Genomic DNA, 12,073 nt, shown 5'->3' with positions numbered 1-12,073 from the left:
GGAGGAGGCTTTTGGAGGAGGCTTTTGGAGGAGGCTTTTGGAGGAGGCTTTTGCTGGCCCGGGGCCGGGTGCGCAGCAGTTTTCTCTGTTAGTAAAAACCCCGTCTCTGTGTTACCTTTCGGCAAAGCCACGCACAGAGAGGATTTAGCACTTATGTGAACCCTTTGTTTACACCTGCCCTAATGTTTATCCGAGGCTAACAGGATTTCCTGCGGGCTGAGCCCAAACACCCCGGCTGGGGATCAGCGCTGGTGCTCTCGGGGATACCCTTGCTGCTGGCCAGCGAGGAAAATCGGGGTTGAGGTGTTGTGGCGCTACATCAGGAGAAATCGGGTGACAGAACCCATCTGTAGAAGGCTGTGACACGAATAGAAACAGTCTGTGAATTGGAAAAGAAAATAAAACCGTTGATTACTGTCACTGAACGCTGTCAGTGGCGGATTCAACACCAGGCGCTATGGTCAGAAGTGTCCAGGCACACGTGATGAACAGGTTCTGACCAAAGGGAATTGAGCCCCTAGAAAATCAGAAAGATCATTTCATGTGATATTCAGCATCACAAAGTATTTCTAAATGAAATCAGTACTTTTTTCCTGTGAGTTCTTTCTGGAGTGGTTCTTGCCCTCTGTAACGTGAGGCTGTGTCAGAGCGTGATGTGTGTCTAATGCAGGGGCTGTCAACATCACTGCTGTGTTTCTGCCTACAAAGCACAATTGCACTATTAATTATTATTCTGGAAATACACACATCTCTTGAGTAGGCTGAGATCAGCTTGGCTGTTGCTGCTCTGTTACAGTCCTGGAGCTCATTCCTCAGATCTGATCAAAAGCTGCTGGCAGAGATCGTGTGTTGTGATTAATTCCTCACTTAAATCTCTCCACACCACTCTGGTGGGGGCGGTTTTCTTTTGGAAATTGCACAGTGAACCTGTCTTCTCTCTGCGTGGCACAGCAGGTTACTATTTGTGCTACTACTGCTCGTATTTACTAGATTGTTTTTCCTCTCTGCCATTGGATGCATCTCCCTGTGTCACTGAMTAACATTAGGGCTCCAGATTCGGGRACAGATAATGCATCAAAAATGAATAGCCCAACCTTAAATTTTTGCACCATTACAGTTTTATTCTGTATATATATTCAGCAGCAGCATACAGCAGTGTCCTTTTGATCCCTTTGCAAGCTTTGGTCAGTAGACTTTAGCTACAGAAAGCTTCATTGATTTTTAACCGTGACAAGATTTTGATGATAGCTGTGAGATTTTCTCTTTCTGCTTACTTGTAAGTCGTAATTAGTTTGTAATTGTAGTTTGTACCCACTGGGGCAGCTTTGTGTCTGCAATTTCTGTAGTGACTTTACGCCAGATAATGTGAGGAAGGGGACTTCACTCTGTAGAACAGTGGAGTTATTACAGTTGTCATTGAGAGCAGATTTTGAGCCAAAAATTGAGTCCTGGATTTGAAGCTGTCCTGCTAATTGTTTGCCGCTTTTGCCTAAAATGTGTAAGGCTTATTGATCAGAATATTGATTGTAAGTGCTCCTGATTGCTCTGGGTTCGGCTGTGTTACCTTAATGGCTTTACTTTAAATAAAATTTTGGAGAGGAATCTGCAGGGAAAAAGATTCTCAAGTTGTTTTCCTTCCATATGAAGAGTTTATTGAAGCATGCGGGGGATGTTTCGGTGCCTCTGAGGAGTGTCTCTGTGCTGGAATGTTTCCGTGGCATTTTTCTGCTGTTCTCTGGCGATAGCAGCGAAGTGGCAGCGAATAGAGCGCTATTGTTACACCGTGAGTTGCATAACTTTGGGAAGAGCTCATCTAGACAGAAAGAGGTAAAAATACTCCTCCTCTACAGTTACTGATTTAGGTATCTGCTGGCAAGAATGTGCAGAAACATTTTACTACAAAATCTCAGGAGACACAGAACTCTGCCGTCCTACCCACTGCACCTGCTGGAGGAAGATGCTATTTTAATAAAACCCCATATTGGTACTTTTTTGCTTTCAAAAACAACGCTTCTGGAAAAAACCCTTACAGTTTTCTCTTAAAATGATTGAACCCGTGGTTTTAGCTAAAGTTATGGTATTCCCTTGCCAAACTTGTATGTTGTAATGCAGTGTGTTCCCTGTTTTTGTAACTCTGCATTCAATGCTGAGTAGCAGCACTGGAAAGAGGATTTTTTTTGGCTGGTAATGTCTCAGGGGGTAGATTATTAATATTGCCCACTTTTACCCAGTCAGGCAGAAATTGATAGGAACCAGGCTGGACACAGAGTGCTTTATTGAGAGCAGTCAGGAGGAAAAGATTCCTCCTCTGGAGACTGCAGGACCTGCCTGTGAGGTTTAGTCTGGGCAGGAACTCGTGTTTAGGAGACCCTCTGACACTGAGTAAGGGATTATTCACCCCAGGGGTAGCTGTCAGCAGCCCTGCAGATCTCTTGGTCAGTGCTGTGGCTGTCTGGGACCTTTCTGAGAGGGCTGTGCTTATCTCCATCAGCTTTCCCAAAAGTAGGAAGTAACTTGGGAAGATCCCTCTTGAAAACCTTTTTATTTCAGAATACATATTTTGTGTGGATATATTCTGTCACAGCTCAATTTCCCCTTTCCAAAACTAACCACTTCTTCATGGAGAGGGAAATACTGGAATTCATGAACCCTCCCTTCCCCTCCCAAACACTTCAAACAGGAAGAGGAAACAAATGATGCTGACAATGTGAACCCATGCAGCACAATCGCCATGGAAACCGACTGTCCTGGAACAGCTCCATCACATGAGGGTTACATGACGTGAATAAAGTAACCAGAAAACTGGAAAATACCTTACAGCTGGGGATACTCACACTTAATTCCTGAACTCCCAGGTCTTTGGAGGGTAGCTAATAAACAAAGCTAGTTCTGAAAACAATTTAGTCCATGCTTATCATGATTCATAAGTGAGAAAAGTGGAAAATTAACATGACCCTCTCTTAAGGGCTGTTTATTGTTTCTGGTTTGGGTGACATTTAGAATGAATTTGGAATCATTTTCCACACGACCTGCTACATCTTTAAATGGTACCACTGGTGTGCAGAATTGCCTCAGCAGATGCCAGTGGATTTCCCCTCTGTGTCAGCAGTGGCCATTTCACACTTTTTAGGATGGTTCAAACACTCTAAAGTGTAAATTCACAGTTTGAATAGCTGAAGTAGGAATTGCCTGTGCATAAAAGGAACTGGAGAGCTACCTTCAGAATGTTTCCTTCTAGTTAATGATGTACTCACAGGGCAAGGAGATTTATTGAGTGTAACCATATTCCATACAAAAATGAATATATTTCCCTGATTTTTGTCTTGGTTATGACTGATCATGCTCAATGCAACATTGCACCTCAGCAGTGTTAAATCATTTCAACTCCCATGAAAGTTTTCAAAGTTCTCATTAAAAGCAGTTCTAATCTAGGAAATCTCTTTGGAAAGGTAACCATTTAGGGCTGTTGTCTGACTTACAGAAGAGCTGCTGATGGTTTCTCTGCTTTTCCCTTTGCATCCCAAACCTGTCCCTGTGACTCTCACTGCCTGCTCGTGTGGTGCTTTTCTTCTGTGTGCTCATCCAGTGCCAGTGGGAGTGTGAAATGTTCTCCCATGGATGAGGAGATCCTGCAGCACCAACTGCTGCTGAACGTCACCACAGTCACGTTTCCTGTCTGCTCACACGCTGTTCACGCTGCCCTGACAGGAGTTCAAAGTTAAATTTTTAACAATCTCCTTTGCTCTGCTTTGCTTTATGAAAGTAAATGCCTTAATGTGTATTTTTAAAGCACCTAAGCCGTGTTCTTCCTGAAACTAAGGTGGGATTTGTAGGCTTTTGGTCCTGATTGGACCTTGGGTGGGAAGGTTCTGTCCTTGTCCATTGTCCACTCTCTGATCCAGGAAAGTGATGCTCTGGTTTGTGTTGTTTGTTTCCTTTGACTGCCTTTGGAATTGCTAAGAAGCACAATGAGGCATTCACCATTCATTTTTGATCAGTTGATTGATGACACTGCATGTGTGCACCATTGTCACAGAATATGGGATTTTTCTAGACTGCCATTCCTGTTTCCAAATGCAATCTAATATCTGGGCTTTGGACGAGGATGAGAGACGTGAATATGATAACTGCCTATTGACTGAGCATGAAAACAAGATTTTTGTTTTTTTAAGAAACTACAATGTTTATTTTCTTTGGATTGCTTTATCCTTTAAATAGTAATAATTTAAAAAGTGGTTTTGACTCTGCCTTTGTTCCAATAAAAGGAGTGAGGCTGTGGAACAGTGTAATTATGATGGAGCTTACACTTGCATGGGCCCAGTGCAACTTGCACACATTTTGAACACCTTGATTTGAATGGGGTATTGCCTCTGAACAGGTAGTAAATATCTAAGTATTGTGGATAATTGGTATAGTGTAGTATTGGCAGCAGGATACATAATTTTTTTCTGGCTGTGTTTTAGGCCATGTGCAGGGTCAGAGTTTGTAAATGATATTTTCAATCTGTGCAAACAGAGCAATGAGTCATTTTGTATTCTGAGTGCAAGAGGCCAAAGCATCTTTTGGGAGGGCAGTGGAGGGGGCTGGGGGAGGCTGTGCCAGCTGCAAATGCAGTGCACAAACTGTAAACACTGCTGAAACAAACTGTGCTTTCAGTGGCTGTCCAATCTCCAAAACGAGCCCGAGCTAAACAAATATTTTGTTATCTCAGGCAGGAAAATGAGAACCTCCCCAGCCATTGGATTCTTGCTCCTGTTGGTGATCAGCCATGGCTCCTCCGAGAACTCCAGCACTGCCCGGGGGTGTGGGCTGGATCTGCTGCCCCAGTACGTGTACCTGTGTGACCTGGATGCCATCTGGGGCATCGTGCTGGAGGCGCTGGCCGGGGCAGGAGTGCTGACCACGCTGCTGCTGATGCTGATCCTGCTGGCCAGGCTGCCCTGCATCAAGGACAAGGAGAAGAGGAGCCCCCTGGGAATGCATTTCCTCTTTCTGCTGGGCACGCTGGGGCTGTTTGGGCTGACGTTCGCGTTCATCATCGGCGAGGATGAGCTGGTGTGCTCCGCGCGCCGCTTCCTCTGGGGCGTTCTCTTTGCGCTGTGCTTCTCGTGCCTGCTGGCGCAGGGCTGGCGGCTGCGCAGGCTGGTGCGGCGTGGCCAGAGCCCCTCGGGCTGGCTGCTGGCCGGGCTGCCCCTCTGCCTGAGCCTGGTGCAGGCCATCATCGCCAGCGAGTGGCTCATCCTCACCCTGCTCCGGGAGCGCCACCCCGCCTGCGCCTACCAGCCCATGGACTTTGTCATGGCTTCCATTTACGTCATGTTCCTGATGCTCTGCGCCACGGCATTCTCCTTTTTCACTCTCTGTGGGAAGTTTAAGAAATGGAAGAAGAACGGAGTATGCCTCATTATAACGCTTTTCTTCTCCCTCCTGATTTGGGTGGCCTGGATGACCATGTACCTGTTCGGGAACGCGGCGCTGCACAGGAGGGACAGGTGGAGTGACCCCACTCTGGCCATCGCGCTGGTGTCCAGTGCTTGGGTCTTTGTGATCTTCCACGCCATCCCCGAGGTGCACTGTACCATCCTTCCATCCCAGCAGGAAAACACACCCAATTATTTCGACACTTCGCAGCCGAGGATGCGCGAAACCGCTTTTGAGGAGGATATTCAGCTTCCCCGGAGCTACATGGAGAATAAAGCCTTTTCAATGGATGAACATAATGCAGGTAAGAATTGGCTATCATGTAGATAATTATATATAATTATATATGTTGGACTGTATAATATGTATGTATTGGACTGTATCTTTCTGTAGTGTCAAGAAAACTCTCTGTATGAGACATTTTTCAGATGTTGAAAACAAAGGTCATGAGAAATGCAATAATTTACACATGACACTTTCCTCCCTTTTACAATTAAGATACCATCTAATGATATAGAAAATACATCTGTTAGGTTAAAATGATTCTTCTCAATGTTGCTTTTTCTTTGAAAAACGGAACAATTTCAAATGCAAAGCAACACCAAAATTATACTCACTGTGGAAAAAACAACCTCTACTTTAAATAATGTAAAATGACATTTTCTGTCACTAGTGGTCATCAACATTTAATACAAAATATTTTCCAAAGACCTAAGAAAAAAACCAGAGTGGTCTACGTTACAAAATGCTCGGCCACTTGAGCAACAAAATGATTATTATTAATTATATTTCCATTAAAATGGATTTAGTGCCACTTCATGTGACTGTGGGGGAAAAATTTGCCAAGTGGCTTTTGACAGTTCAAAGACAGCCTTTGTTCTGAAACGTCTGAGGTTTCTTAGAGGTTTCGAGGTAATTTGCCCTCCTTGTCATAGAGCCATGTGTGATGACACATSATTAAAATCTGCAGTGAAATGTTTYTGAGTGATGCTGAAAGGAGCAGTAACAACTGAGCCCCAAACCCTGGGGAATGCTGAAGCTGTGTCAGGAATCCAGGCTGGGATTGTTTTAGGGGGGCTGAGCTCTGCTGYKGCCCCACACTTGGATGAAGGATTTTCTTACAAGTCCCACCAATTTTTTCTTACAAGTCCCACTGATTTTTATTCACTCCAATTGAGAATTGTGGCCTCTGTCCCAGGAGCTCCACATTGCTCTGCAGCCCCTGAAGGGAGGCTCAGGGCACATGGTCCAGTTACTTCACCTTCCTCTCCATCTTTAGGTGTCTTTGATTTCCTTGGCTTTGATGTTTCCTCAGGGCAGGAGCAGAACAGCGCTTTTGTTTGGCAGTGTTGGCTCAGGAAGGCATTTGCTCCTCTAAGTTTTTTTGCAGGAGTTTTAAAGGTCTTCATCTGAGGTGGAAGTTTGAACAGAAAAAAAAGAACTGGAAACTCCCTTTTGATCTAATGATTCAGTAATTAAGTTTTCTAGTGAAATGGATAGATGCATGATAGCTACAAAATCATTATGCTGTCTATTATAGTGCAATTTATGTTCTGTTTTAATCTATTTGAATTATAGTACAATACAAAATAGATGCCCTTATTAATATCTACAAGCTTTGTCACAGATCCTCATGTCCAAAAAAAAGTGGACTGTTTGCAATAACAGGGCAAGAAAATTTAGCAAAATGAAATTTTGATAGCTCTTTAAGGTAACTTTGAAATGACCTTGGATATTCTGTGTAAACATTTTGTATAAATGTGTAAATGTTTTAATGATGGTATGCATGATAAATATTTCCTTTTTCTTTACGTGTACTCGCAAATACCAGTGCAATCATGTGTGTTTATCACACAAGAAGTAGTCAAATAGCAAAAAAAAACCCCAAAAACAAAGCTACCAACCCTGAGATGGTTACATATCTCATAAAAAATACTTTATTTCAGTTTAGGAGTTTTTATCATTTGTTCTCCCAGTGTTCTGCAAAAATATGTAATTTTAAAATACAGAGCAAGGGAGGGTCTATGTGTATCTGAAGTAAACAGCTGAGCATTTGCAGGGTGGAATTTCTACATTTCCATGCTAAATCCATAGTGTTCTTCATCTTGGTGCTCAGCTCCCAGAGAGAGGAGTACAGTGGATATGGCAGCATGTGGCAGCAGGATCCATTTAAATCTTTACACAGAGCAGCTCTATTGGAGATAAATCCTGGCTTCATTAAAGCCTGTGCTGAAATTACCCTAAACTTCAGCTCATTCATGGCCAGAGACGTGGAAGTGTAATTTGAGTTCAGTCTGAAGGGGAATTGTTGCCCCAGTGCCTGAGATGTTTTAGCAGCTGACAGATGAGGAACCTCACACCCTGTGGATAAATGAGCTCTGTTCTGTCCCAGCTCAGGGAGCTTTATTTACCCTCCAAATTAAAGAGGGACTTTGGATGTGCCAGTCCCAGACTGGTTTAGAGAGAGCAGCTTTATGCATCTGTCCTTCAGAATTTACATCTTGAACCCAAACTTGTGCTAAAATTAATGGGGAAACTGATTTACTCCTGGTGTAAACAGCAGAAAGGACAATCAGAATCTCCCTTTGCTTCAGCCATTTGCCATGGTAAAGCTATTCGAAAGCAATATTTATTCATCTTTCTGGTTTCTCAGAGTGAATATAATCTGAAACATCTGGGAAATCCTTCTGTGCTAGTCATGCTGAAGTAATGCTCAGGGGGTTGTGAGCATTTCTGGCGTGAGCAAGGCTTTGGATCCCCGTCCACCGAGTTTGATAGAAAGCAAAATGGAACAGATTTTATTTAACCCCACAATCTCCAGAGAGCACAGGCAGCACTTGGCAAAATGTCTTGCACAAGATAATCACAGCTTCAGGGACTGAAGGCACTGAGCTCCACTGAAATGAGATGAAGCAAGCTTCAAAAATTTGGTTCCATTCAATTTTCCCCTCCACAGCGAAGTTCATTTAATGTAAATCAGATTCTTCTGAGATCATTCCCAATGTGGAAACGCTGTCAGCAGCAATGTGAAAACTGCCATGGCAATGTGGGAGTTCCAGTCAGTGGCAATAACTTGCACTGGTTCCCAGTACCTGAACTGGGAGGGACACGGTGTGAGGTTCAGTTGTGTTCTAAGGGTGATCTCTCTTTCCCAAGCAGCGCTGAGAACTGCGGGATTTCGGAACGGCAGCTTGGGGACGCGCCCCAGCGCTCCTTTCAGAAGCAATGTTTATCAGCCAACTGAGATGGCAGTTGTGCTAAATGGTGGCACTGTAAGTATCAAAATGGGATGATTTAAGAAACCTTGGATATGCACTGATATATACAACCACCACTAATTGAAAAACCTGCTTTTAGCGTATTCACAGCAGGGGCAAAGCTATAAATGAAAATTTAAGGCAGCAATATGCATGAAATGCTTCCTTCCCTCTAGAAAATATGTAATTACCAAGAGTTTTGCATTTGTTTACTTGGCTGTTCACGTTTTGCAGTGCAGCTTCAGTGAAACAAGCTTTTTTGTGAGACAACATATTTAATGGCCCTTTCAAATTAAATTTGTGTTAAAATATTTAATATAACTATTAAGTGACATAATTTCTAAACTGATTTTTTCAGGCTGATATGAGTCACACAAATGTTTTCAGGCAACACACTACTTTAAATAATTGCTGCCAATAATCTCTCACATGTCTCCCATTTTCTTGTAAAATCCATGTAATTCTTTGTAACTTACAGATGTGTACATCTCTTGAAAGGGATTCATAAAAGAGCAATATAGAATATTTTAATGTTAATAGCATCTATTTTTCTTCCTTAGACAATAGTTTGGCATGTTATTCTCTGATAGATCTGTATTTTTGCATCTTTGTACGATCCTTTAGTGATGCCAAACGGACTTTCCAAATGTTTCTCACATTGTGTCTGATTTTCACTTAAGACATTTCATATAGCAGGCACACTGTTGAAAAAGAACAATTTTCATCCCCACATTTTTCATGCGTATCTACATGCATCTCAAAAATCTATGCATGAGCCAGTTTATACTCATGTGAGTTGGGTTTTCTTTTGAATCATTGAGCTGATTCCATAACTCAACCTCTGCATTTAAAACCAACTGACGTGAACTGATTGCAGCAGGTCTGGTTTTAAGTAAGTAAAGTTTTGGCTGATTTTGGTGAACAAGAGTTACTGGAATTGTCCTGTGTGGGTAAGATTGTGTGAAACATGTTCAGCTTTAGTAAATGAAAGGCTTGGCTTTGCAGTCAGTAATGGATTGCATCTTTCTGGTGTTTGGATTCACCTCTGCCTGGTTTCTGATCCAGAATGTGCAGCTCAGGGAGAAGGTGGTTAAAGGACGAGAAGCTTGAGAATTTGGTTTGGGGTATTTTTTGTTTTGCTTTGTTCTGAGGTAGACACAAAGCTCATGTGTGTGTACAGTCATGGTTTTACAGAGATAAATGCACTGTCTGGGTGAAGATGAGTTCCTTTGCATCGCTTTGCTCTAGAATCACCATTGGAACAGCTCTCATGTACGTGTGCTGTGATAACAGTGATTTGTGCACAGTCAGATCTCTCAGTTACGGGTTTGTTATCCTTGTTTCCAGATCCCAACTGCTCCGCCAAGTTACACTGGACGACACCTCTGGTGAAAGCTGTAGGCTGTAGAGAATATCAGTCCTGGTGCAGATGTTGTTCCCTGGCAGTGTGTCTTTGAGGGAAGGAATCCATAACAATACACAACAAAGCAACAAAACATCCAGGATCTTTTGAAATCCTACAGAGGATTTTGCCTAAATGTGAACGCCATTGAACTGAGAATTGCAAAAACAAAATTGTAAAACCGAAGCTGAATCTAACTTGACACAGAAGTAGGCACAGCATAAATTGGAAGAGGGGATGTTGTACTCTGAAGTGTAAGATATTCTCTTATCTGTAACCTGTGTGCCAGGCAAGCCTAGTTTTGGTGGTTGCCAGTTGCTTGCAAAATACCCTCCTCTCACGTAACTTAATTCATGTTGCCACAAGAGATTGCCACCCCAGTGTGAAACCATGCAGGATTTCTTTCCGTTTTGCTCCTTTTGCCGTCATTTCAGATCCTACAGGTCCTGTTTGCTCGTGCCCAGCTGATCTGTGTCACACAGCACGGGTGCACTCAGGATGGGCACGGGGCAGTCAGACTGTGGCACCCCAGTGTCCAGTGTCCAGTGTCCAGTGTCCCGTTGGGTTCTGGCACTGTGGCACTCCAGTGTCCAGTGTCCAGTGTCCAGTGTCCCTGTTTGGTTCCAGGCTGGCACTGTCCAGTGTCCAGTGTCCAGTGTCCCGTTGGGTTCTAGGCTGGCACTGTCCACTCCAGTGTCCAGATTCCCGTGTCCCGTGTCCCCGTTGGGTTCTGGCACTGTCCACTCCAGTGTCCCCATTTGGTTCCAGGCACTGGGCACTGGGCACAGCTGGCCAAGGACAGGGCTGGAGGATGGAGGATGTTGCTCTGCTCCATTGTGGAGCTGCTCAGGGCAGAGAGAAGGGCTCAGCTGGGCCAGTGCCACGGGGTCCCTGGTAGCCAGCCCAGGCAGGGCTGAGCAGAGCTGCAATCCCTGGGATCCTGCGGCCACGCTGCTCCGGGGGACTGAGTGGGTTTGGGAAACCTGAGCTGGGAGGATGGGACTGGTTCCAGTGCTGGTTCCAGTGCTGGTTCTGGTTCCAGTGCTGGTTCTAGTGCTGGTTCCAGTGCTGGTTCTGGTTCCAGTGCAGGTTCTGGTTCCAGTGCTGGTTCTAGTGCTGGTTCCAGTGCTGGTTCTGGTTCCAGTGCTGGTTCTAGTGCTGGTTCCAGTGCTGGTTCCAGTGCTGGTTCCAGTGCTGCTGCAGGGAAGGAGCCGTTCCCAAGCCGGCTCTGCTGTGCTGGGCTGAGCTCTGCTCTCCTGAGCTGTGCTGAGCTGAGCTGAGCTGGGCTGGGCTGAGCTTTGCTGAGCTGGGCTGGGGTCAGGCAGGGCCCGGGGCAGCTGAGCAGCTCTCACCCTGTTGGGGTGAGCAGTCTGGTCCCCTCCACTGCAGTTGTTCGTGCATTTACGTGTGGTTGTGCATTTTAGTGCCTAGAGAGTAGAATCTCTGTGCTGGAGGTGGTTTGTTGTTGTTTTTGTTTATTTAAGGTGGTTTCTTCCCTACTGTCCCCCTCCCCATCCATTCTCTTGAGTTGATCCAAGGCAGACGTTTCAAAGCTTTTTATCTTTGTTTTCTCCAGGTTATTTAAAAGGTTCCCATTGCCCATGTGTTGTGCCATAGTTTTTCATTACGTTCAAGCAATCATTCCTTTCTTTAACATTTAATACATATCGGACATTGAAAACATCACCCTGTCCTCACTGTTTGGCCAATGTTAATCTTAGCTTTCCTTAATAATAAAAGCTAATTGTTTTTACTTGAAGGCATAGGAAACATATAACAATTAAACTTTGCATATGCTGTAATAAAAATATATATTTTCAAACAAAAAAAAATGTACAAATAATAGCTTAGTAGCTTCACAGAAGGAAGTTACTTGCTGTATACTTCAAAAGAAAGACGAGCTTTTTATTTTTCAAGAGTCTTCCTGATTGCTGCTGTAGCTCCATTTGTACTGAATTAGGAGCCCAGTCCTGCAGTTTGTACCCCACGAGCA

The 12,073-nt window shown here is 44.1% G+C and overlaps 1 protein-coding gene across 1 annotated transcript; it reads left to right on the top strand.

The window, feature by feature from the left end:
• The first annotated feature begins 4,704 nt into the window (after positions 1 to 4,704).
• Positions 4,705 to 10,721, top strand: LOC130587285 (G-protein coupled receptor family C group 5 member B-like). Its single transcript, XM_057388260.1, has 3 exons — positions 4,705 to 5,725; positions 8,581 to 8,693; positions 10,026 to 10,721. Exons 1-3 carry the CDS (start codon positions 4,720 to 4,722, stop codon positions 10,068 to 10,070), a joined length of 1,164 nt encoding a protein of 387 aa, XP_057244243.1. The 5' UTR covers positions 4,705 to 4,719; the 3' UTR covers positions 10,071 to 10,721.
• Positions 10,722 to 12,073: the final 1,352 nt, after the last annotated feature.

The sequence above is a fragment of the Malurus melanocephalus genome, unplaced genomic scaffold (genome assembly GCF_030028575.1).
Source record: "Malurus melanocephalus ecotype Western Australia unplaced genomic scaffold, MMel_1.1 scaffold_1712, whole genome shotgun sequence".
NCBI classification, from domain to species: Eukaryota; Metazoa; Chordata; class Aves; order Passeriformes; family Maluridae; genus Malurus; species Malurus melanocephalus.
Note: the sequence above shows the minus strand (reverse complement) of the source record. Positions and strands in the feature narration are given on the sequence as shown.